Raw genomic sequence first — 27,632 nt, 5'->3', positions numbered from 1 at the left:
CTTCGGGGGTGGGGGCATGGAGCCCCTTCGGGGGTGGGGGCATGGAGCCCCTTCTGGGGGTGGGGGTATGGCATGTCCTCTGGTGTGGGGGCATGGAGCCTCCTCTGGGGTGGGGGCATGGAGCCCCTTCTGGGGGTGGGGGCATGGCGCCTCCTCTGGGGGTGGGGGCATGGAGCCCCTTCGGGGGTGGGGGCATGGAGCCCCTTCGGGGGTGGGGGCATGGAGCCCCTTCGGGGGTGGGGGCATGGAGCCCCTTCTGGGGGTGGGGGTATGGCATGTCCTCTGGGGTGGGGGCATGGAGCCTCCTCTGGGGTGGGGGCATGGAGCCCCTTCTGGGGGTGGGGGCATGGCGCCTCCTCTGGGGGTGGGGGCATGGAGCCTCCTCTGGGGGTGGGGGCATGGAGCCTCCTCTGGGGGTGGGGGTATGGAGCCTCCTCTGGGGGTGGGGGCATGGAGCCTCCTCTGGGGGTGGGGGTATGGAGCCCCTTCTGGGGGTGGGGGCATGGAGCCCCTTCTGGGGGTGGGGGCATGGAGCCCCTTCTGGGGGTGGGGGCATGGAGCCCCTTCTGGGGGTGGGGGCATGGAGCCTCCTCTGGGGGTGGGGGCATGGCGCCCCTTCTGGGGGTGGGGGCATGGAGCCTCCTCTGGGGTGGGGGTATGGAGCCCCTTCTGGGGGTGGGGGTATGGAGCCCCTTCTGGGGGTGGTGGCATGGAGCCCCTTCTGGGGGTGGGGGCATGGAGCCCCTTCTGGGGGTGGGGGCATGGAGCCCCTTCTGGGGGTGGGGGCATGGAGCCCCTTCTGGGGGTGGGGGCATGGAGCCTCCTCTGGGGGTGGGGGCATGGCGCCCCTTCTGGGGGTGGGGGCATGGAGCCTCCTCTGGGGTGGGGGCGTGGAGCCTCCTCTGGGGGTGGGGGCGTGGAGCCTCCTCTGGGGGTGGGGGCGTGGAGCCTCCTCTGGGGGTGGGGGCATGGAGCCTCCTCTGGGGGTGGGGGCGTGGAGCCTCCTCTGGGGTGGGGGCGTGGAGCCTCCTCTGGGGTGGGGGTATGGAGCCTCCTCTGGGGGTGGGGGCATGGAGCCTCCTCTGGGGTGGGGGATAGAAGTCCATGACACATCAGGCTCCTCTTAGTCTGTGACAGGTACTGCTGTATTGCCACTATGGCCGCTGCACTCTCCTCTTCCCCTGTAGTTTGGGCAGTTTCTCTTCTTCCTCCATGGAGGTGAAGTCTGGGAAGAGAAGGATCAGTGCAGGATCTATGTGTCTCCATGGTTACAGACTACAAACAAACCCGGTGTAGTCAGACCCTGCAGTCACGTGCTACTCTTCTACTGTCTGGAGGTCATCAAAGAGAGGCAGCGGGAGTAAATACAGGACCACTCAGAGCTTGTAGGTAGTCGGTAACCATGGAGACACAGAGGTGTGCAGAGGAGCTGCATACACAAAACGGAAGGAGAGTATGCAATGAAGACTTTGCAAGGTTGTTCGGTTTTATAGATCTTAGAGACATTGGAGCAATGAAATGATTGCAGAAGTATAAAGGGAATTGCTGTGATACATTGTAACGAGCGCTGCATGTGTGAGCAGGAGGGGATGTCTGCGTGTCTGGGACCCCCATGATGTCCAAGGCTCGGCTGAACCGTGCTGTCCTCTGATTTTGGCTTTTGATTTGGGTCTCTGCACTAAGACCCCAGAAATCAAAACCCCTCTGACAATGCAGCCTGCAGATAAAAAAATAAATAACTGTTTCCATTCACTGACTGACGGCAGAGATCCTGACACTGACGCAGGTGATGTATCGGCTTTTTTACCGGTGAGCAGAGCTGTTAATGCGCAGGATTAGGAGCGGAGCGCGCCGCCGGGCAGGAGGTTCAGCGCCGCGGATTACTGGATATTACGGGGTTTAGGATCCAGTTACTTTAGGAAATGGAGGCTCCAGATTAGTGACTCTCACTTCCCACCCGAGGGGGGCACTTACGCCACTCGCCCGCCACTTCCCCACTGTGGAGGGGTCAGTAGAAAATGGAATGTGTGGCCGATGGCCAGATGGTGAGTGTCGGTGACGGTGCCCCCTGGCACACAGTGGATATGGCACGCTGCGGGCCCGCCGGACCCCGTCACTCCCCGGAGGAAGATAAACATGTAGGCACTGAAAGATTCCTTCATCGCCGCTTGCTCCCGTCCAGACTGCCAGGAATGACACCCTGCGGGAAGAAAGGCCGGCTTGTGACCGAGCGCATGGGGGAGAGCGAACGGCCGCGCCATTCCTGCAACCCCCGAAATACAGCGACAAGTGGCAAGCGACAATGAAGGGGGCATCCGCCATGTGCCACTATATGATTGTGCTCCATCCAGAGCTGTACTCAGAATTCTGCTGGCTGACTCCCCAGCAAATATAAGCTAATAACTTCTCTCCTATGAACTTTTTATTTATTCTGTCTCTGGGAAATCTGGGGCACAGTACAGTTTTCCTATTGAGTTTCAGCTTATACTCCACATCCAGAGCTGCAATCTGAATTCTGCCAGATGCCTCCAGACCTTTGTAAAAACTAGCCATTGATTTGTCTTCGGCCGACTTGTTAACAGTTGTATTTGGATGCGTCTTAGTTTTCATTGTCAGGGAAAGCTGGGTTATATCCAATGTGACTTAGGTTACAGCTTCCCTTATCACTCATCTTTTCCAGACAATTGTATTATAATACGGTTCCCTGTATCCACACCTATAACTGAGCTATATACCGTACTCCAGTCACATCCAGAGCTGCATACAGAACTCAGCACAGTGGATTCCCCCCTATTATAACCCCTGCAGTCAGCCTCTCATCTACAGATAACATATCTCCCTTCTCGCATATCTATACTCCAATCACATCCAGAGCTGCATTCATAATTCAACCAGATGCCTTTTGGAGCATGCCCAGTAAATATAAGCCATTGAGTCGCCCTCTCTTATCTCCAGGTATATACACCCCCTATTCATATCTATAGGTGATCTAGAGAGAATTCGTATAATCTAATTACCTCCAGAGCTGCATTCATAATTCAAACAGATGCCTTTTGGAGCACGCCCAGTAAATTTAAGCCATTAAGTCACCCTCTCTTATCTCTGGTATATACACTTCCTTACTCATGTCTATAGGTGATCTAGAGAGAATTTGTATAATCTAGTTACCTCCAGAGCTGCATTCATAATTCATACAGATGCGTTTTGAAACACACTCAGTAAATATAAGCCATTGAGTTGACCTCTCATATCTCCTGGTATATACACTTCCTTACTCATGTCTATAGGTGATCTAAAGAAAAAATGTATAATCTAGTTACCTCCAGAGCTGCATTCATAATTCATCCAGATGCCTTTTGGCGCACACTCAGTAAATATAAGCCATTAAGTCACCCTCTCTTATCTCCTGGTATATACACTCCTCATTCATATCTATAACTGATCTAGAGAGAAAATCGTATAATCTAGTCACCTCCAGAGCTGCATTCAGAATTCATCAGGCTGCCCCTTGAATTCCTCTAATGACTATAAGCACTTGAGTCAAGCACTGTAGTCCCCTTATAGTACATCCCTATACTCCCATATGTATAACCAATCTTGAGTTACATCATATCTTCCAATCACCTCCAGAGCTGCATTCAGAATTCTGCTTGTTGTCTCTTGGAGTTAACATAGGTTTTAGTCCATACAATGGTGTAGAAGGAATTGTGTTGGCTGTGGGAGACCCTCGCCCTCCAAAGACCCAGGTCAGATGCCCATGGGCAGTTTGTCTCCCCCTGGTGGCAGGGACAGATCGCTGCAGCTGGTGGACACAAAGAAATATTCACACCCTTTTCTGGCAGTCAGAGCTCGGCCTTGTTGCCAGTTGTGTGTTGAATAGATGGGCAGATGATTATCTGCGGTGACCTGATCTGAGGCAGAAGTGCTGAGCCCACATGGCCCCGGGCCCGCGGGTAGCCGTCTGCTGGCCACCGGTGTCTCGATCTAGTGTCAGCCCGCCGGCCACTTCAATCAGGAGGCTGCAGTCTGATGGCGCGAGCGCTCCGGCCACATCGCGACGCGGCGCATCCTTTGGTTTAAGCAATTTGTTTTCTTATTTTGGATAAATATAAATTTGGGAGAATATTTTTAGATTTGTGGGGTCGCTGAACGCTGACTACATCCAATTCTGCACCCAGGGGGGCTCTTATTTATAGCAGTCACCAAAATGAGGCAAAGACTGAATTATGAGTGAAGCTGCAGAATAAGACAGGACCCCAGCGGAATAAAACCATGTCTCCAGTCACATCCAAAGCTGCATTTACAATTCTGGGAATCGGAGTGCAGCTCTGGATGCGGCTGCAGTAAAATACACGATGAATGACAAGTAGCTGAAAATTGCAACAATGTTCAAAAACTGAGAAATGCTCTACGGGGGTTGTGGGATCATCGGGACCATCTGTCCATACGGCCCATGGACAGCGTAAAGGACGACTCCGTCTGAGCTGCGGCCCGGACAGCACAATGCTGTGGGTCCCACGTATTAAAGGGGTTGGGACAGCACCTTAAAGGAGAATAGTGAGTGCAGCTCTGGAGTATAATACAGGATGTAACTCAGGATCAGTAATGTAATGTATGTACACAGTGACTGCACCAGCAGAATAGTGAGTGCAGCTCTGGAGTATAATACAGGAGGTAACTCAGGATCAGTAATGTAATGTATGTACACAGTGACTGCACCAGCAGAATAGTGAGTGCAGCTCTGGAGTATAATACAGGAGGTAACTCAGGATCAGTAATGTAATGTATGTACACAGTGACTGCACCAGCAGATTAGTGAGTGCAGCTCTGGAGTATAATACAGGATGTAAATCAGGATTAATACAGGGTCAGTAATGTAATGTACAGTCATATGAAAAAGTTTGGGCACCCCTATTAATGTTAACCTTTTTTCTTTATAACAATTTGGGTTTTTGCTATTTCAGTGTCATATATCTAATAACTGATGGACTGAGTAATATTTCTGGATTGAAGTGAGGTTTATTGTACTAACAGAAAATGTGCAATCCGCATTTAAACAAAATTTGACCGATGCATAAGTATGGGCACCCTTATCAATTTCTTGATTTGAACCCTCCTAACTACTTTTTACTGACTTACTAAAGCAGTAAATTGGTTTTGTAACCTCATTGAGCTTTGCACTTCATAGGCAGGTGTATCCAATCATGAGAAAAGGTATTTAAGGTGGCCACTGGCAAGTTGCTCTCCTATTTGAAGCTCCTATGAAGAGTGGCATCATGGGCTCCTCAAAACAACTCTCAAATGATCTGAAAACAAAGATTATTCAACATAGTTGTTCAGGGGAAGGTACAAAAAGTTGTCTCAGAGATTTACACTGTCAGTTTCCACTGTGAGGAATATAGTAAGGAAATGGAAGAACACAGGTACAGTTCTTGTTAAGCCCAGAAGTGGCAGGCCAAGAAAAATATCAGAAAGGCAGAGAAGAAGAAAGGTGAGAACAGTCAAGGACAATGCACAGACCACCTCCAAAGACCTGCAGCATCATCTTGCTGCAGATGGTGTCAATGTGCATCGGTCAACAATACAGCGCACGTTGCACAAGGAGAAGCTGTATGGGAGAGTGATGCGAAAGAAGCCGTTTCTGCAAGCACGCCACAAACAGAGTCGCCTGAGTTATGCAAAAGCACATTTGGACAAGCCAGTTACATTTTGGAAGAAGGTCCTGTGGACTGATGAAACAAAGATTGAGTTGTTTGGTCATACAAAAAGGCGATATGCATGGAGGCAAAAAAACACGGCATTCCAAGAAAAGCACTTGCTACCCACAGTAAAATTTGGTGGAGGTTCCATCATGCTTTGGGGCTGTGTGGCCAATGCCGGCACCGGGAATCTTGTTAAAGTTGAGGGTCGCATGGATTCAACTCAGTATCAGCAGATTCTTGACAATAATGTGCAAGAATCAGTGACGAAGTTGAAGTTATGCAGGGGATGGATATTTCAGCAACACAATGATCCAAAACACCGCTCCAAATCTACTCAGGCATTCATGCAGAGGAACAATTACAATGTTCTGGAATGGCCATAACAGTCCCCAGACCTGAATATCATTGAACATCTGTGGGATGATGTGAAGCGGCTGTCCATGCTCGGCGACCATCAAACTTACCTGAACTGGAATTGTTTTGTAACCAGGAATGGTCAAATCTACCTTCATCCAGGATCCAGGAACTCATTAAAAGCTACAGGAAGCGACTAGAGGCTGTGATTTCTGCAAAAGGAGGATCTACAAAATATTAATGTCACTTTTATGTTGAGGTGCCCATACTTTTGCACCGGTCAAATTTTGTTTAAATGCGGATTGCACATTTTCTGTTAGTACAATAGACCTCATTTCAATCCAGAAATATTACTCAGTCCATCAGTTATTAGATATATGACACTGAAATAGCAAAAACCCAAATTGTTATAAAGAAAAAAGGTTAACATTAATAGGGGTGCACAAACTTTTTCATATGACTGTATGTACACAGTGACTGCACCAGCAGAATAGTGAGTGCAGCTCTGGAGGATAATACAGGAGGTAACTCAGGATCAATACAGGATCAGGAATGTAATGTATGTATGCATACAGCGATTCCCCCAGCAGAATAGCGAGTGCAGCTTTTTTTTATTATATGTGAAGTATATGTAATTTACGTTTACTTACCAGAACGGGATATTCCGTTTACCCCTTTTTTTTACTGGACCCAAGAGAACCCCTCACATAGTGATAAGCTGTGAGCGCAGCTGTGGAGTATAATACAGGAGGTAACTCAGGATCAGTAATGTAATGTATGTACACAGTGACTGCACCAGCAGAATAGTGAGTGCAGCTCTGGAGTATAATACAGGAGGTAACGCAGGATCAGTAATGTATGTACACAGTGACTGCACCAGCAGAATAGTGAGTGCAGCTCTCGAGTATAATACAGGAGGTAACTCAGGATCAGTAATGTAATGTATGTACACAGTGACTGCACCAGCAGAATAGTGAGTGCAGCTCTGGAGTATAATACAGGAGGTAACTCAGGATCAGTAATGTATGTACACAGTGACTGCACCAGCAGAATAGTGAGTGCAGCTCTGGAGTATAATACAGGAGGTAACTCAGGATCAGTAATGTAATGTATGTACACAGTGACTGCACCAGCAGAATAGTGAGTGCAGCTCTGGAGTATAATACTGGATGTAACTCAGGATCAGTTATGTAATGTATGTACACAGTGACTGCACCAGCAGAATAGTGAGTGCAGCTCTGGAGGATAATACAGGAGGTAACTCAGGATCAGTACAGGATCAGTAATGTAATGTATGCATACAGCGATTCCCCCAGCAGAATAGTGAGTGCAGTTCCTTTTATTATATGTGATATATATGTAATTTACGTTTATTTGCCAGAACGGGATATTCCGTTTACCCCTTTTTTTACTGGACCCAAGAGAACCCCTCACATAGTGATAATCTGTGAGCGCAGCTGTGGAGGGCACACAGCAGTGATTCGGGCTGGGCAGACCCTGCAGGCCATTAGCTGTAGACACAGCGTTATTAGTAATGACTGGGTGACTACGGTAGTAGTGAGTGTATACTGTCAGCGTCCTATACGTGCTGCAGACATCACAGCCGGCTGATGCGGAGAACTGCACAGGATCGTCCTGTTACATTAAGATTAATGACTTGGTCACTGATGTTGCAGACGGGTATTTGGCTCTTCAGCCTCTCACATAGGCACCGGCTTTCTTCAATGTGTCGATGCTCATTGACTTCATTTAGAGCTTTGCCAAATGCAGAATCCTATTAAATAATGGGATCATTATAGGAATTGAAGTGTAAGCTCTTGGTGCAGATATTTGCTGCCTGTAGAAATGTTTCTATAGCGATGATTGGTGCATATGTGATGGACAGGCCCTCCACGCTGCCAGTAATTCATCAATCTGGAACTCTGTATCTGTCTGTTCCTCCATTATTCCTCCAGGAAAGGAAATGAAGGACTAAATCTACAATAGGGTGTAATTAATAGGAGGGGTGTAAGGGACTGTCAGCACTTATTGGCCAGTGAACAAAGGACTCAAAGAACTGACATGGCTTTAAAGACCAGGATTAGAAAAACATGGATAATTTACTCCAAAAACAGCGCCACCACGGTCCACAGGTTGTGTGTGGTATTTCTGCTCATCCCCATTCACTTCAATGGAGCTTGGCTGCAATACCAGACACAGCCCATGGATGGGTGTGGCGCTGTTTCTGAGAGATGGTGGCTAGGGTCTTTCTATGTGTCTCGTATCCCCCCACGGTGGTCGGAGAATTCCTCGATTCTTTTCTATGAGACTGTCAGATGCTGAGGGATGACAGACTGCGAGTGTTAGAATCCACAGTCGTGGCTGCTGTGGACTTTCAGTTGTAAATTATAGAAACTTGCAAAACGTTTGACCTTGTTCCTCCTCTTAATTCCTGCCCAAATCTTGGAAAAGTAGGAAGTCCTGCGCAAGGTTACGCCATTGTAACAACGTTCTTCCCGGGAATTTCTGTCTTATCGAGTGGTTGTGTAAGCGTACCTGTCATTTCAGGTGACTGTTCAGACTAAGCCGTCCTGTGTGTACATGAAGAATAACACTTTCTGGCCATTGTATGACCCCTTTAGGCTTTCACACATCCGTTTTTTGCTGTGCGGCACAATACGGCGCTTTGCAGAAAAAAACGCAACCTTTTTTTTTTTGCCGCCGGTTGCGTTTTTTCCGCATAGACTTGCATTAGCGCCGTATTGTGCCGCATGGCCTTGCGTTGCGTCCGTTTTTTGCCGGATGCGGCAAATTTAGCACATGCGGCGGCCGGATGGAACGTTGCCTGGCATGTGTTTTTGTGCGGCGAAAAAACCGCATCGCGCTGGATCTGGCGCAATGCGGCGCAATTTACAATGCAAGCCTATGGACGCCGGATGCGATTTTTTTTTGCACTGCACATGCTCAGTATCAAGCCGCATCCGTCAAAAAACGGACGGGCCGCATGGAAAAACTTATGCAACGGATCCGTTTTTTTTCGCCGCATCCGTTGCATAGGTTTTTGAGTCGGATTGAGCCGCACTGCAAAAACCAGATGTGTGAAAGCAGCCTCATAATAATAATAATAATAATCATTTTATTCATTTATATAGCGCTATTAATTCCACAGCGCTTTACATACATTGGCAACCCTGTCCCCATTGGGGCTCACAATCTAGAGTCCCTATCTGTATGTCTTTGTAGTGTGGGAGGAAACCAGAGAACCCGGAGGAAACCCACGCAAACACGCGGAGAACATACAAACTCCTTGCAGATGGTGTCCTTGGTGGGATATGAACCCAGGACCCCAGCGCTGCAAGACTGCACTGCTAACCACTGACCCACCACAAGACTGCAGTGCTAACCACTGAGCCACCACAATACTGCAGTGCTAACCACTGAGCCACCACAAGACTGCACTGCTAACCACTGAGCCACCACAAGACTGCAGTGCTAACCAGTGAGCCACCACAAGACTGCAGTGCTAACCACTGAGCCACCACAAGACTGAAGTGCTAACCACTGAGCCACCACAAGACTGCAGTGCTAACCACTGAGCCACCACAAGACTGCAGTGCTAACCACTGAGCCACCGTGCCGCCCCAGACTCTATTTCTAATTTTCAGTTGTCTCTGAGCTGGTGGGTGGAGACTATGTGCTCTGATGTCTCCCATACACAGCACACACAGACATGAGGGATTCCTGCTCTATTGTAGACTATGTTCATAAGCAGCAGCATGGAGGACATTATACAGCAGTCTTGAGCAGTGTAGATGTGAATCCAGCTCTGGGGTGAGATAAAACACTTACTAGAAAGTAGAAGAATCTATCTGCCTTGGTCTCGTCTCAAAAACTTAAATAGTCACCTGTAATCTAATTCCTCCTCGAGCTGTCACTCCTTTTTGTCTAAATTTATAAAAAAGAAACACCAATAGGTAGAAATAAATTCTACAGAGAACCGAATAAGGTCAGAAAGTAAGTCTTTTATTGATTAGGTGTGCAGAGAAACAATGAGAAAGTAAAGCACAAATGACTAAAGCACATGCATCTCATTAGCCACATGGTGACATGGTGTGAGTAGATGTAGGAGAAAGTGAAAGGAGGTATGGATGGTAAAATTTACCTGATTGTGGAGGGAAGTGGAGAAACAGCCCGCACATGCGACGCCAAACCCCTGTATGCAAGGTGTGGATTCGTATTGAATTGATGATGCCCTGCAACTTTGAAATTCACTTTTTTTTCTCTGTCTCGTTCCGTTTTCAAGATAAAAATGCTAACTCCGTTGTTTTCCACCAGGTGGCGCTATAGGTGGTTTCATTGCGTAGTGCATGGCTACTTTACTATACCTAGACACCACTTCTATGCCTATAACTGCTGCCATTCTCAAGTTAATGGCGGTGGACAGGATATGGGTGGACACACTGTATATAGGTGCAGTGTATACAGGATATGGGTGGACATACTGTATATAGGTGCGGTGTATACAGGATATGGGTGGACACACTGTATATAGGTGTGGTGTATACAGGATATGGGGGGACACACTGTATATAGGTGCGGTGTATACAGGATATGGGTGGACACACTGTATATAGGTGCGGTGTAAACAGGATATGGGTGGACACACTGTATATAGGTGAGGTGTATACAGGAGATGGGTGGACACACTGTATATAGGTGCGGTGTATACAGGATATGGGTGGACACACTGTATATAGGTGCGGTGTATACAGGATATGGGTGGACACACTGTATATAGGTGTGGTGTATACAGGATATGGGTGGACACACTGTATATAGGTGCAGTGTATACAGGATATGGGTGGACACACTGTATATAGGTGCGGTGTATACAGGATATGGGTGAACACGCTGTATATAGGTGCGGTGTATACAGGATATGAGGGGACACACTGTATATAGGTGAGGTGTATACAGGATATGAGGGGACACACTGTATATAGGTGCGGTGTATACAGGATATGGGGGGACACACTGTATATAGGTGCGGTGTATACAGGAGATGGGGGGACACACTGTATATAGGTGCGGTGTATACAGGATATGGGGGGACACACTGTATATAGGTGCGGTGTATACAGGATATGGGTGGACACACTGTATATAGGTGCGGTGTATACAGGATATGGGTGGACACACTGTATATAGGTGCGGTGTATACAGGATATGGGTGGACACACTGTATATAGGTGCGGTGTATACAGGATATGGGTGGACACACTGTATATAGGTGCGGTGTATACAGGATATGGGGGACACACTGTATATAGGTGCGGCGTATACAGGATATGGGTGGACACACTGTATATAGGTGCGGTGTATACAGGATATGGGTGGACACACTGTATATAGGTGCGGTGTATACAGGATATGGGGGGACACACTGTATATAGGTGCGGTGTATACAGGATATGGGTGGACACACTGTATATAGGTGTGGTGTATACAGGATATGGGGGGACACACTGTATATAGGTGCGGTGTATACAGGATATGGGTGGACACACTGTATATAGGTGCGGTGTATACAGGATATGGGTGGACACGCTGTATATAGGTGCGGTGTATACAGGATATGGGTGGACACACTGTATATAGGTGCGGTGTATACAGGATATGGGTGGACACACTGTATATAGGTGCGGTGTATACAGGATATGGGTGGACACTGTATATAGGTGCGGTGTATACAGGATATGGGTGGACACTGTATATAGGTGCGGTGTATACAGGATATGGGGGGACACACTGTATATAGGTGCGGTGTATACAGGATATGGGGGGACACACTGTATATAGGTGCGGTGTATACAGGATATGGGTGGACACTGTATATAGGTGCGGTGTATACAGGATATGGGTGGACACTGTATATAGGTGCGGTGTATACAGGATATGGGTGGACACTGTATATAGGTGCGGTGTATACAGGATATGGGTGGACACTGTATATAGGTGCGGTGTATACAGGATATGGGGGGACACACTGTATATAGGTGCGGTGTATACAGGATATGGGTGGACACACTGTATATAGGTGCGGTGTATACAGGATATGGGGGGACACACTGTATATAGGTGCGGTGTATACAGGATATGGGGGGACACACTGTATATAGGTGCGGTGTATACAGGATATGGGTGGACACTGTATATAGGTGCGGTGTATACAGGATATGGGTGGACACTGTATATAGGTGCGGTGTATACAGGATATGGGTGGACACTGTATATAGGTGCGGTGTATACAGGATATGGGTGGACACTGTATATAGGTGCGGTGTATACAGGATATGGGGGGACACACTGTATATAGGTGCGGTGTATACAGGATATGGGTGGACACTGTATATAGGTGCGGTGTATACAGGATATGGGTGGACACTGTATATAGGTGCGGTGTATACAGGATATGGGTGGACACTGTATATAGGTGCGGTGTATACAGGATATGGGGGGACACACTGTATATAGGTGCGGTGTATACAGGATATGGGGGGACACACTGTATATAGGTGCGGTGTATACAGGATATGGGTGGACACTGTATACAGGTGCGGTGTATACAGGATATGGGTGGACACACTGTATATAGGTGCGGTGTATACAGGATATGGGTGGACACACTGTATATAGGTGTGGTGTATACAGGATATGGGGGGACACACTGTATATAGGTGCGGTGTATACAGGATATGGGTGGACACACTGTATATAGGTGCGGTGTGTACAGGATATGGGTGGACACTGTATATAGGTGCGGTGTATACAGGATATGGGTGGACACTGTATATAGGTGCGGTGTATACAGGATATGGGTGGACACTGTATATAGGTGCGGTGTATACAGGATATGGGTGGACACACTGTGTATAAGCTGATTGTGGTGAAGAGCAGGGGCTGTTCTATGAGCGCGGGTGACTCTGTGACAAAGTGCTTCATAGCCGTGATAAATGGCGGCTCCCCGGGGCCGAGCTTCATGCCCTGATCTCCCGCCTCCGAGCGTCCGCTGACATCCCGGGCTGCTTGCGCCGCGCTCGCAGGTGAGGAGGAGTTAATCTTCGCCTCTGTCTCCCGCAGCGGTGAAAATAGCCCGGAGCGGAGATGGCGTCTAATGCTGCACAGAGATAGTGGAAGAGGGGGGAGCACGGCCCAAAATACTCCTCTCATGCTGCCCAGAGGACACATTAGTGCAAGACGACGGCTTTAATGTGGGAAATGGAACGGCAGCTGCTGTTCTCTGCTGTGCCCCTGTGATGTAAGCGCGGGCACTGGGCATGTACCAGCAGCCCCCAGTAATGGCACTGGCCATGTACCAGCAGCAGCCCCCAGTAATGGCACTGGGCATGTACCAGCAGCCCCCAGTAATGGCACTGGCCATGTACCAGCAGCCCCCAGTAATGGCACTGGCCATGTACCAGCAGCAGCCCCCAGTAATGGCACTGGCCATGTACCAGCAGCCCCCAGTAATGGCACTGGGCATGTACCAGCAGCCCCCAGTAATGGCACTGGGCATGTACCAGCAGCCCCCAGTAATGGCACTGGCCATGTACCAGCAGCCCCCAGTAATGGCACTGGCCATGTACCAGCAGCCCCCAGTAATGGCACTGGCCATGTACCAGCAGCCCCCAGTAATGGCACTGGGCATGTACCAGCAGCCCCCAGTAATGGCACTGGCCATGTACCAGCAGCAGCCCCCAGTAATGGCACTGGCCATGTACCAGCAGCCCCCAGTAATGGCACTGGCCATGTACCAGCAGCAGCCCCCAGTAATGGCACTGGCCATGTACCAGCAGCCCCCAGTAATGGCACTGGGCATGTACCAGCAGCCCCCAGTAATGGCACTGGGCATGTACCAGCAGCCCCCAGTAATGGCACTGGCCATGTACCAGCAGCCCCCAGTAATGGCACTGGCCATGTACCAGCAGCCCCCAGTAATGGCACTGGCCATGTACCAGCAGCCCCCAGTAATGGCACTGGGCATGTACCAGCAGCCCCCAGTAATGGCACTGGCCATGTACCAGCAGCCCCCAGTAATGGCACTGGGCATGTACCAGCAGCCCCCAGTAATGGCACTGGCCATGTACCAGCAGCCCCCAGTAATGGCACTGGCCATGTACCAGCAGCCCCCAGTAATGGCACTGGCCATGTACCAGCAGCCCCCAGTAATGGCACTGGGCATGTACCAGCAGCCCCCAGTAATGGCACTGGGCATGTACCAGCAGCCCCCAGTAATGGCACTGGCCATGTACCAGCAGCCCCCAGTAATGGCACTGGGCATGTACCAGCAGCCCCCAGTAATTGCACTGGCCATGTACCAGCAGCCCCCAGTAATGGCACTGGGCATGTACCAGCAGCCCCCAGTAATGGCACTGGGCATGTACCAGCAGCCCCCAGTAATGGCACTGGGCATGTACCAGCAGCCCCCAGTAATGGCACTGGCTGGGGGGCCGCAGGATGACGGCTGATGGACGTCTGGAGTCAGGTCATCGCTGAGTTTAGGTCTTGGTTGTCCCATTATTGGAGGTGGCGCTAGAAGCTGCGGAGCGTGGGGCACAAATGGAGCAGATACATTGTAGACCGCGGCCAAACACGGGACCACCGTAATGAGAGGGGACCCCATTATTTTCATATTCCTGCAAATATGGTCTAGGTCACTATTTTGTGCCATCTACGGGGTATGCCATGGATGCCGGTGCCGTCTCTGGGAGCCCCCCCCCCCAGGTAGAGGAGTTCCCCGGCGAATGGAGAATTGACCCTGTGTGTGACGCTCTCCATTGACTTCTGTGGGAGTGTTGACTTTACCAGGCCATTATCAGAACTCCCATAGGAGTGGACATGTCCGGCCGCCTCTCCGCAGCATCGTCCTGGCAGGAGCGGTGGCCGCACATTCATGTCCATCTCTATTGACTTGTACAGAATTTCTGATGATGGTAATAGAGCTGCAGATGGCACATGGCGGCCACCTCTCCATTCACAGCAAAAGAGACGTCTCAAATCTTAATGTGGCATAAAAATGAGGCTGAAGAGCTATCTGTAGATCTGAAGCCTCTGTCTCTCCAGCTCTATTCTCCTTCCAGAGTTACTTTAGAAAAAAGGCAACTGGGCGTGAAATAGAGCTGCAGTGACGGATGGGGAATAGAGCTGGAGTGACGGGTGGGGAATAGAGCTGGAGTGACGGGTGGGGAATAGAGCTGGAGGGACAGATGGGGAATAGAGCTGCAGCGACGGATGGGGAATAGAGCTGGAGCGATGGGTGGGGAATAGAGCTGGAGTGACGGATGGGGAATAGAGCTGGAGTGACGGATGGGGAATAGAGCTGCAGTGATGGGTGGGAAATAGCTGCAGTGACTGATGGGAAGTAGAGCGGCAGTGACTGATGGGAAATAGAGCTGCAGTGACGGACAGGGAATAGAGCTGGAGTCATGGATGGGAAATAGAGCTGGAGTGACGAATGGGGAATAGAGCTGGAGTCACGGATGGGAAATAGAGCTGGAGTGACGAATGGGGAATAGAGCTGCAGTGACTGATGGTAAATAGAGCTGGAGTCACGGATGGGGACTATAGCTGCAGTGACGGATGGGGAATAGAGCTGGAGTGAGGGAGGCTTCAGATCTTCAATAGCTCTACAGCTTCAGTTCCACATTAATTCAAACGCTGATTTCTCAGTAATGGAGGAACGGACCGGGCATGTACAGGTATTGCTGGACTCGTCTTTGATAGAGCCATGTGCACATATAAATAGGTTAGGAGTGAACTCCTGCTGACAGACTCCCTTTACACTGGAAGACTCCTAGGAACGCTGGTTTCATGATAACTGCGCAGTGTAAACAGGTTTTTGATTCCCCAATGAATGAGTAAAACGCTCTGATCAGCTCTCTATCTACTGAACTGCCAATCTGAACAAGCAGCGCTGCAGTGTAAAGCATAGTGGAGGCACAGTGCAGCAGCCTGTGATGAGAGGGGGTGGATTTCAGGCAACCTCAGATGATAATGATGCAGCTGAGCTGGAGCCATATATCATGACTCTGCCCCAAGAGAGAAGATATAAAATGATATAAGCCAATGTGCGCAGGATGTGCCAGCAGCGCGCTCACTGACTGTGGCCATGTCACCTCGTCCTTTGACAGCCTTGTGCACAGGGCCCGGCCCCCGGGGGACAATCTGTGGGTGCTGGGGAAGGAGACATGTCTCAGGAATGTCCTCTGCACCAGGCTGCACAGTCTGGGCCGCGTTATCAGCTCTTACGTCTTTTGCACAACCTTGAGTCGTTGTTTGTAGCAGATGTCGGGAGAACATCTTCCGAGCGTTATCTTCATTCGCCGTCGCAGAGGATCCTAGATATAAAGCTGCAGACCCTAGGAATGGGCCTTGGGCCTTAAAGGGGTTTTCCAGAATCTTTACAGGGCATTGGGGTCCCACTGCTGAGATCCGCACCGATCACAGAAGCAGATTGCTGTTTCCCCCAGTAAATGCACTGAATCTCTGCTGGGGACGGACGACTCCAGCGCTCATGTGATGTCTCCTATTGTCACGTAGATCATTGGAGCCCTGGACCCAGAAGAGCCGCTCTGGAGCAGCTCGGACAGGTGGTGCTGGTGCTCTGGAGCAGCTCGGACAGGTGGTGCTTGTGCTCTGGAGCAGCTCGGACAGGTGGTGCTGGTGCTCTGGAGCAGCTCGGACAGGTGGTGCTGGTGCTCTGGAGCAGCTCGGACAGGTGGTGCTGGTGCTCTGGAGCAGCTCGGACAGGTGGTGCTGGTGCTCTGGAGCAGCTCGGACAGGTGGTGCTGGTGCTCTGGAGCAGCTCGGACAGGTGGTGCTGGTGCTCTGGAGCAGATCGGACAGGTGGTGCTGGTGCTCTGGAGCAGATCGGACAGGTGGTGCTGGTGCTCTGGAGCAGCTCAGACAGGTGGTACTGGTGCTCTGGAGCAGCTCGGACAGGTGGTGCTGGTGCTCTGGAGCAGGTCGGACAGGTGGTGCTGGTGCTCTGGAGCAGCTCGGACAGGTGGTGCTGGTGCTCTGGAGCAGCTCGGACAGGTGGTGCTGGTGCTCTGGAGCAGCTCGGACAGGTGGTGCTGGTGTTCTGGAGCAGTTCGGACAGGTGGTGCTGGTGCTCTGGAGCAGTTCGGACAGGTGGTGCTGGTGCTCTGGAGCAGATTGGACAGGTGGTGCTGGTGCTCTGGAGCAGCTCGGACAGGTGGTGCTGGTGCTCTGGAGCAGATCGGACAGGTGGTGCTGGTGCTCTGGAGCAGATCGGACAGGTGGTGCTGGTGCTCTGGAGCAGATCGGACAGGTGGTGCTGGTGCTCTGGAGAAGATCGGACAGGTGGTGCTGGTGCTCTGGAGCAGCTCGGACAGGTGGTGCTGGTGCTCTGGAGCAGATCGGACAGGTGGTGCTGGTGCTCTGGAGCAGATTGGACAGGTGGTGCTGGTGCTCTGGAGCAGCTCGGACAGGTGGTGCTGGTGCTCTGGAGCAGTTCGGACAGGTGGTGCTGGTGCTCTGGAGCAGTTCGGACAGGTGGTGCTGGTGCTGCAGGACGTGCTGTGCAGGAAATCCAAACCGATGGGGCCATGAGCGGACATATCAGTGGTGCACCTTGTGCAGTCATATAGGGGCCCAAGAAGTAAGGGGGTGCCACTACTTCCAAAGCAGAAGCAGCTTCTGTGGGACTTTAATTGGACCATAGACTCTTCTTTCACAGGGTCCCTTTCCTGTCTGTGTCTGCCATTGGGTGTAGCAGAGCTGAATCGCTGATGCCTGGGGAGGGTGTAGTAGAACCAGATGAGCAAAGCTTGGGGGAATAGCAAAACTGAATCAGGAATGTTTGGGGGACGTAGTAGAGCTGGATCAGTGATGCCTGGGGAGGATATAGCAGAGCCGGATCAGGGATGCCTGGGGAGGAGGGTTGTAGCAGAGCTGGATCCTGGATGTCTGTGAGGGTATGGGAGAGCTGGATCAGGAATACCTGATGGGATGTAGCAGCGCCAGATCAGGAATGCCTGGGGGGTGTAGCAGAGCTGGATCAGGAATGCCTGGGGGGTGTAGCAGAGCTGGATCAGGAATGCCTGGGGGGTGTAGCAGAGCTGGATCAGGAATGCCTGGGGGGTGTAGCAGAGCTGGATCAGGAATGCCTGGGGGGTGTAGCAGAGCTGGATCACGGATGTCTGGGGGGTGTAGCAGAGCCGGATCAGAAATGCCTGGGGTGTGTAGCAGAGTTGGATCACGGATGTCTGGGGGGGGCGGACACAGCAGAGCGAGATCTGCAATATCTGGGGGTGTAGCAGAACTGGATTTGCAAAGCAACAGAGTGTTTACAGCGACGTAGCAGTGCAGGAAATAAGTAGTGGCAGGACCCAAACTACCTGAATACTGAGGCAGTAACTCACAGGTCTGCGTCTAGTTTCCATGGCAACCCGGAACGCAGAAGGAGCGCCCAGCACCGGAGCCAGATGAGCAGAATACAGTGGCAATCTCCGTCAGTCCTACAGACTATGGTGACTGCACACATCTGCAGCCTTGCACCTCTGTCTTCACTAACCATGTCATAAAGGTAGATTTAGTGTCCATCCTGCATGTACTGCCCCATAGAGCTCTAGAGAAGAAGCCGCGCTGTGTGATACTTTGTTATAGCAAAAAAAAACTCCTTGTTACTTTTTGTGCCTGTTCAAAACTACATGTGAAATGGATTGTGTTAGTCCAGTGGTTACTTCTGTCTCCTGGCATCACTGGTGCTCTCGTGCTGGCTCAGTGGTTAGTACAGCCTCCTGGCATCACTGGGGCTCTCCTGCTGGCTCAGTGGTTAGTACAGCCTCCTGGCATCACTGGGGCTCTCCTGCTGGCTCAGTGGTTAGTACAGCCTCCTGGCATCACTGGGGCTCTCCTGCTGGCTCAGTGGTTAGTACAGCCTCCTAGCATCACTGGGGCTCTCCTGTTGGCTCAGTGGTTAGTTCTGTCTCCTGCCATCACTGGGGCTCTCCTGCTGGCTCAGTGGTTACTTCTGTCTCCTGGCATCACTGGGGCTCTCCTGCTGGCTCAGTGGTTGGTACAGCCTCCTGGCATCACTGGGGCTCTCCTGCTTGCTCAGTGGTTAGTACAGCCTCCTGGCATCACTGGGGCTCTCCTGCTGGCTCAGTGGTTAGTACAGCCTCCTAGCATCACTGGGGCTCTCCTGTTGGCTCAGTGGTTAGTTCTGTCTCCTGCTATCACTGGGGCTCTCCTGCTGGCTCAGTGGTTACTTCTGTCTCCTGGCATCACTGGGGCTCTCCTGCTGGCTCAGTGGTTGGTACAGCCTCCTGGCATCACTGGGGCTCTCCTGCTGGCTCAGTGGTTAGTACAGCCTCCTAGCATCACTGGGGCTCTCCTGTTGGCTCAGTGGTTAGTTCTGTCTCCTGCCATCACTGGGGCTCTCCTGGTGGCTCAGTGGTTAGTTCTGTCTCCGGACATCCCTGGGGCTCTCCTGATGGCTCAGTGGTTAATATAGCCTCCTGGCATCACTGGGGCTCTCCTGCTGGCTGAGTGGTTAGTTCTATCTCCTGGCATCACTGAGGCTCTCGTGCTGGCTCAGTGGTTAGTACAGCCTCCTGGCATCACTGAGGCTCTCGTGCTGGCTCAGTGGTTAGTACAGCCTCCTGGCATCACTGAGGCTCTGCTGCTGGCTCAGTGGTTAGTACAGCCTCCTGGCGTCACTTGGGCTCTCCTGCTGGCTCAGTGGTTAGTTCTGTCTCCTGACATTACTGGGGTTCCTCCGCTGGCTTTGGGGCTAGTACTATCTCTGACCCGGTTTCTCTTGTGGTCTCTTGTAAGCTCTGGGGCTCCCCTCCAGTGTCAGTGATGAGCGCTGTCTCCTTACACTGGCTCAGTGGGTATTATTACTTCCAGACCCGGTCTCTAACTTCAACATGTGGGAGCTGTACATATAACTTCCATGTTCTTTTCATGTTTTATTTATTCCAGATAATTTGCCTTCCTACTAAAATCTACAAGTCTCTGGATTTGGCTTTCTGAGCCCTTTGTGGTTATTTTGCCCCCCCCCCCCTCCCCCCCGTTCCCTGATTGCTCCCGTCCTGATCGCGGCTTCATGCTCTCACATTTCCATATTGTGTTGTTTCAGAATATTCCGGAGCAGCGCGGATCGTCGGGGCTCAGCGAGCGGCTGCAGCAGTTATACCGCGATGTAGTCGTAGTTCAGTCACAGCAGGAAGCCGCAGGTGAGAGGAAAGGGTTAAACTGGAAAACCGGCCGCTCGTCCTCCTATGTCACCGAGATGGAGAAGGGGTGAAGGCAAGGACATTACCAGCCATAATACAGCAGGGGGCGCCTCAACTTTCCAGGCACCCTGAATGGCAAATGATGCATCTCTGTATAATCGCCAGTCAGGGCCTATAATGCCCCCATATAGCTGTAATCTCCAACTCAGGGAGACGCCAAACCTGGCCATTTATACAGGAGCCCCCCCCGATCTTCAGGAATACTCTATATGGTGCCCGACTTAGGACTCCAAGCTAAATGTGGCCCTCAGACCAGACCCCACTTTATTCATTCCACAGACCATATCCCTTTATACCGACCAGGACCCCTTTAAGGCTTCATTTAAGACCCCTGATCAAACTGCGCCTATTTAAACCCCGGAGCCAGACCCCCCTTTTTCCAAACCCCAGCACTTTATACAGACTGTAAACCAGACCCCATTTATATAGACATGAAACCAGAACCCCTTTATAGAGACAGGGCCCCTTTAAAAAAATAGGGCCCCCTTTTCACCATCATTTAAAGACCCAAAATCAGACCCCTTCCATTTATAGACCTGAGAACCTACATCACCTTTATATAGACACCAGACCATGTGCCCTCTGTATACAAACCTACCCTCTCCAGATCAGACCCCTCCAATTTGCAATCCCTAAAGTAGAGCCCCTGTAGACAGACCCCTTTAAAAATAGGCAACAGACTAAACCGCTTTATATGTATACAAACTTCTCCCCTGATGACAAAGCCCCTGATTGCAAACCCAAGATGTGGTCTCCTCTGCAGACCCCAGAACAGCCACCACCAGGAATGGATGGGGCGAGTGTGCGCGGGGGAATGGGGCGAGCGCGCGCGGGGGAATGGGGCGAGCGCGCGCGGGGGGAATGGGGCGAGCGCGCGCGGGGGAATGGGGCGAGCGCGCGCGGGGGAATGGGGCGAGCGCGCGCGGGGGAATGGGGCGAGCGCGCGCGGGGGAATGTGGCGAGCGCGCGCGGGGGAATGTGGCGAGCGCGCGTGGGGGAATGGAGCGCGTGTGCACGGGAGATAGGGTGAGTGTGTGCCAGGGAGTGGACGTGTCTGCAGAATACATCATTGCTGCAGTTGACGGTGGGTTAGGCTACTTTCACACATCAGTTTTTTGCCATCAGGCACAATCCGGCAAAAACCTGAAAAAATGCATCCGGTGTCTGTTGCCGCCGGATTCATTTTTTTCCTCCATAGACTTCTATTAGAGCCGGATTGTGCCGGATGGCTTTGTATTTCGCCTTTTGCTTGTCCAGCGGCCGGATGGAACGCTGAGGGGAACGTTTTTTGTCTCCGGCAAAAAAACGTATCGTGCCAAATCCGGCGCCGTACGGCGTGTTTTATAATGGAAGCCTATGATCCGGCGTAATGCGGCAAAAACCAGATACGGCCTCCGGATCCGTTTTTTGAACTGAGCATGCTCGGTATCACAACAGATCCGTCAAAAAACTGAAGGAACTGATGAAAAAAACTGATGCAACTGATCTGTTTTTTCGCGGGATCCGTCGCATCAGTTTTTTTTTGCTGGATCGATGCCAAAAAACTGATGTGTGGAACCGGCCTAAATGGTGCACTGGTCTCTGGGGTCCTAGTGGGGTCAGACTCCTCTCATTGGGACGTACATTGTCTTCAGCTGCAGGTGATGGGGTCCGGCCGCTGAAAGAAGAGTCACATGAAGGCGACGGCCACGTTTCTGCTGCGTCGGACCCTTCTACAGCTCAGCAGGAGGTGGACGATGGACCCAAACAGAAACCCTCCGAGGTGGGCTATGATCATGTGCAGGGCAGCGGACTACAACCCCATCATCTACTGCAGACACAGCGCAGAGCAATACTCTACACACATCCAGAGCTGCAGAATCCACTTTTACAGGGTGGAAACCTTTGAGGTGCCGTTTCACCTTCTGACGAGGGGGGGTCCTGGAGCTCAGTGCAGATCCCCCAGGCTCTTGTCCCCTCGGAGCCGCTCATCCCCTGCAGTATATCGTGTGATGTCACTGTGTGATGTCATCAGCGCCTCGCTGCTGCGCTTCTGTGTACTCTGGATAGGGAGGTGACTGCAGAAATGGGGGAGAAGCTGCGAGGTTTTTGCTCTGCTGATCAGCAGCCATATCCAGCGGGAACATTGTGACCCGCCAGCTGCTTTGATCTGCTGCCCACTACTGTCTTGTGACCTCCTGCGCTCGCTGAATGGGACCAGTCAGGTCACTGTGCTCGGAAGACACCGACAAGGGGAGAACGTCTGCGAGCTGCAGCTGAGAGCCGCACGGTGAGGAGTGGGGGCACTTAAAGGAGACCAGGCCCATATGAGGTCAGGTCTGTTAGGCCGCGTTCACACCCTGCGTTTGGGGTTACATATCTTGCTGGTCACGGGGCCCCCAGCTGTGAGAAGTGTTAGCTCCGTACAGAGAATCTGCTGATAGGTGCCAGGCATTCCGGTTCTATTCCCTGACTGCAAGCACAGATCCTGAAAATGTTGACATAATACAAATGTATATTAGAGAATTGCAGAACGTTCCTTTTTCCGGATACGACCTTGTTTTCCACAGGTGCCCCCGGACGATGCCCTGTCACTGACACAGCGCCCCTCAATAGTCGTAGCCAAGGCCAAGAAAAGGAAAGCCAAGGGGCTGTTCACATGAAGCCCCTCAGCAGGAGGGGGCTACACAGAGCAGGAGCCGTGGCCCCCGCAGCATCAGCTCCGCCATTCACAGCAGAGCACAGGTTCCCATCTGATAAGCTGTGGCCCCCTAGTGGTGAACGTGCAGATCACACCTGTCAGCATCTGCGGGAGTCAGGACCCGGCCGCCAAGAATCTGCTGCGGACGCTCATTGTAAACCGCGGGAAGACGTCTGCAGGGTCAGATATTGTCTAAAAGGGATTATTTCTAATAAATCTGTTTTCTTACAGATCTGACGCTTTATTGTGTGAAGCAAATTGGGAGGATCCGGAGCCACAGGGTCTATAATACAGGGCGCAAGGGATCACTAAAAACTGACTGACCACGGACCACGAGAAAGCCCCGGCCAACCCTGCACCGGACACCGCCGCAATACACAGGATGCTGGCATTATTGTATCTCCATTCATAGATTACACGCACATCTGACAATAGCCAGCAGCAGGAATATGGCCCACAGCAGCACAGAGGAACTCAGGAGCAGTAATGTATGTACTTAGTAACTGCACCAGCGGAATAGTGAGTGCAGCTCTGGAGTATAATACAGGAGGTAACTCAGGATCAGTAATGTAATGTATGTACAAAGTGACTGCACCAGCAGAATAGTGAGTGCAGCTCTGGAGTATAATACAGGAGGTAACTCAGGATCAGTAATGTAATGTATGTACACAGTGACTGCACCAGCAGAATAGTGAGTGCAGCTCTGGAGTATAATACATGAGGTAACTCAGGATCAGTAATGTAATGTATGTACACAGTGACTGCACCAGCAGAATAGTGAGTGCAGCTCTGGAGTATAATACAGGAGGTAACTCAGGATCAGTAATGTAATGTATGTACACAGTGACTGCACCAGCAGAATAGTGTGTGCAGCTCTGGAGTATAATACAGGAGGTAACTCAGGATCAGTAATGTAATGTATGTACACAGTGACTGCACCAGCAGAATAGTGTGTGCAGCTCTGGAGTATAATACAGGAGGTAACTCAGGATCAGTAATGTAATGTATGTACACAGTGACTGCACCAGCAGAATAGTGAGTGCAGCTCTGGAGTATAATACAGGAGGTAACTCAGGATCAGTAATGTAATGTATGTACACAGTGACTTCACCAGCAGAATAGTGAGTGCAGCTCTGGAGTATAATACAGGAGGTAACTCAGGATCAGTGATGTAATGTATGTACACAGTGACTGCACCAGCAGAATAGTGAGTGCAGCTCTGGAGTATAATACAGGAGGTAACTCAGGATCAGTGATGTAATGTATGTACACAGTGACTGCACCAGCAGAATAGTGAGTGCAGCTCTGGAGTATAATACAGGAGGTAACTCAGGATCGGTAATGTAATGTATGTACACAATGACTTCACCAGCACAATAGTGAGTGCAGCTCTGGTGTATAATACAATGCATTCAGGACTGTGGTTACAATGTTGGACAGACATCTTGGTATTGTGTCATTAGATCCTGGTTTTCTATCCTCTAAACTTTGAGAATACTGGGATAGAATCTGTTCACTTTGAGAAATCGGAGCGAGTCAATGCTACATTTAGTTCTGGGTTATAATTTTGGAAAAGAACAGCTGCAATCGTGTTACCGGCTTCAATATTAATAAACCTTTGGTCGTGCAGGAAGCGTCCGATCACCAAACCCGGTAAATGATCATTAACACAAAATTAACATGAAAAATTAACCGAGCAGGAAGTTTACAGAGAAACAGTAGAAAAGAATGAAAATATACAGAAAAGTCACACAGGCGACATCTCGTGGTTCACTGCTCTGGCAGCTGATTGATAGTCCGGCAGCTGATAGTCCGGCAGCTGATTGATAGTCCGGCAGCTGATAGTCCGGCAGCTGATTGATAGTCCGGCAGCTGATAGTCCGGCAGCTGATTGATAGTCCGGCAGCTGATTGATAGTCCGGCAGCTGATTGATAGTCCGGCAGCTGATTGATAGTCCGGCAGCTGATTGATAGTCCGGCAGCTGATTGATAGTCCGGCAGCTGATTGATAGTCCGGCAGCTGATAGTCCGGCAGCTGATTGATAGTCCGGCAGCTGATTGATAGTCCGGCAGCTGATTGATAGTCCGGCAGCTGATTGATAGTCCGGCAGCTGATTGATAGTCCGGCAGCTGATTGATAGTCCGGCAGCTGATAGTCCGGCAGCTGATTGATAGTCCGGCAGCTGATTGATAGTCCGGCAGCTGATTGATAGTCCGGCAGCTGATTGATAGTCCGGCAGCTGATTGATAGTCCGGCAGCTGATTGATAGTCCGGCAGCTGATTGATAGTCCGGCAGCTGATTGATAGTCCGGCAGCTGATTGATAGTCCGGCAGCTGATTGATAGTCCGGCAGCTGATTGATAGTCCGGCAGCTGATTGATAGTCCGGCAGCTGATTGATAGTCCGGCAGCTGATTGATAGTCCGGCAGCTGATTGATAGTCCGGCAGCTGATTGATAGTCCGGCAGCTGATTGATAGTCCGGCAGCTGATAGTCCGGCAGCTGATTGATAGTCCGGCAGCTGATAGTCCGGCATCCTTCTGCAGTCACCAGGAGCTGCAGGACATAAAACACAATTCAGGACTTTTGGGGGATCTTCTTCAACTTCTGATCACCTGGAACATATAAACATAAAGAAATGCCCAATATACTGGGTTCTGGAGCTTTGGTTTCAGTTGAGCTCTATTTTTTAATACAAAATTCCAAATCTCTTATGTGGACATGGAGTAAAATGATATAAATTCTGATTGTCTGCAGCCACCACTAGAGGGAGCTTACTAAATACTGTCTACATATTAAAGGGAATGTGTCAGCAGGGTTTTGCTATGTATGCATGCTGCAAGGTTTAACACAGAGAGTTCAGGGATGCCTGTCTTGTCACAGTCTGATCTTTTGTTTATTTGCTAAGTTTGTTTAAGCAGCAGGACCCTTATCATTGCTTGGACTACAAAGTCATGCACATGGCAGTCCAGCATGGCCCCTCCTTTGATTGACACTTCACAGTCATCACTGTCAATGCACAATCTCTATTGCGAACCTGGAGTGGGCGGGGTCAGCTCTATGAGCTCTGCTACATGACTAAATCTAACAATTCTGATTGTGTCAGAACGGCTGCAGCCAGTAATGTAAGTGATGCATCGTTGGATTCAGGATCTATTTGCCTAAATCATGCAGCTCTCAGATGAGGAAGCAAAAACCTGCTGACAGATTCCCTTTAACTACTTTCAGACCGCCCATAGCCTTTAAACATCAGGGAGGCCCATGACTTACTCTGCAATGACCATAAAACCTCACTGCAGAATCGACAACTGCATGGACATTGTGCAAGAAAGTGAAGCCCGATGTCAGACACAGCCAGACTCCCCATAGGAAAGGCAGAAACTGTTTATTTACACCTCTGCCTTCCTGATCATTATATACACAGCACTTGACGGTGCGTCCATCTCCTGATTGATGTGATTGCCGGGAGCTGGGAGTGAGCAAAAGCTGCTGGGTCCGAGGAGACCCAGATTATCTCTTAGTGAAGCTAAGAGGCAGAATTTCCCCTGTAACTGGTGCTAATAACCAGCCCCAGTTACAGGGTAATCAGATGTTAAAAAAAATCTGAATATTGTAATAGTCATTACTACAGACTACATTTCCCATGATTCCACTGTCTGCAGAGTGCTCCAGAGCCTCTACCCAATTACCAGCCGCAGCAGACACCTGCCCTTTGTCATCACTGTTCCATGGTAAACTGCCCTTTAAGAGCTTTCCGCATACTGAATTATTACTGAGTTCAGTGTAATAATTGTATTCCAAGGGCTCCTGAGCTCCCCCTAGTGGTGAATGCAGTCAGGCAGAATTGTATCATGTCCCTATGTGTCAATGGGGGAATTTGTAGCCAGAAATTCACGCTTTATCTAGTAAAATGTCCCCCCACCTCCAGATCCCCTCCTTCCCTCCCTGCACCCGGCAGATACAGTATGAGGAGCGAGGATAGGGAGGGAGAATCCGGTGCACAAAGAGCGCGGCTGCTCAGGCAGGAAAGTGAATTAAACTTGTTACAAACGCAAATAAGAAAATCCGTGGAAGGTCGGACGGGCGCAGCGAGATCTTCCATCAGATACTGACACGGGGAAAATCAAATATACTGAGGGGTGTCAGATTCAGTGTAAACCCAAATGACTGGAGGAATGTGCGGCAGAGAGGCAATGTATTCACCCCGGCACGGAGCGTAATCCTGCAGATCAAGGGGCGACGCTCCTACACCAAATATATAGAGACGATGGCGGCCAATCAGATTATTACACGGGAAAAAACATGATATAATAATAAGATTTATTCATTTATATAGCGCTATTGATTCCACAGCGCTTTACATACATTGTGAGCCCCAATGGGGACAGTGTTGCCAATCTAAGGTCCCTTTCAGTATGTCTTTGGAGAGTGGGAGGAAACCGGAGAACCCGGAGGAAACCCACGCAAACACGGGGAGAACATACAAACTCCTTGCAGATGGTGTCCTTGGTGGGATTTGAACCCAGGACCCCAGCGCTGCAAGGCTGCAGTGCTAACCACTGAGCCACCACAAGACTGCAGTGCTAACCA

General features: G+C 50.5%; 1 protein-coding gene across 4 annotated transcripts in view; it reads left to right on the top strand.

The window, feature by feature from the left end:
• The window catches only part of NHEJ1 (non-homologous end joining factor 1), a 110,054-nt gene extending 86,782 nt beyond the window's left edge, over positions 1 to 23,272 (top strand). For 3 of the 4 annotated variants that reach the window (XM_075318784.1, XM_075318785.1, XM_075318786.1), the window contains exons 6-8: positions 20,206 to 20,302; positions 21,997 to 22,124; positions 22,912 to 23,272. In XM_075318784.1, coding sequence (XP_075174899.1) covers positions 20,206 to 20,302; positions 21,997 to 22,124; positions 22,912 to 23,004 — 318 coding nt within the window. In that variant the 3' untranslated portion in view covers positions 23,005 to 23,272. The remainder of the gene's footprint in view (positions 1 to 20,205; positions 20,303 to 21,996; positions 22,125 to 22,911) is intronic. The other variant, XM_075318787.1, reaches the window with a different exon arrangement.
• The last annotated feature ends 4,360 nt before the right edge of the window (positions 23,273 to 27,632 follow it).

This window comes from Anomaloglossus baeobatrachus, chromosome 7 (genome assembly GCF_048569485.1).
Source record: "Anomaloglossus baeobatrachus isolate aAnoBae1 chromosome 7, aAnoBae1.hap1, whole genome shotgun sequence".
NCBI lineage: Eukaryota > Metazoa > Chordata > Amphibia > Anura > Aromobatidae > Anomaloglossus > Anomaloglossus baeobatrachus.
This window is presented reverse-complemented; position numbering and strand designations above follow the sequence as displayed.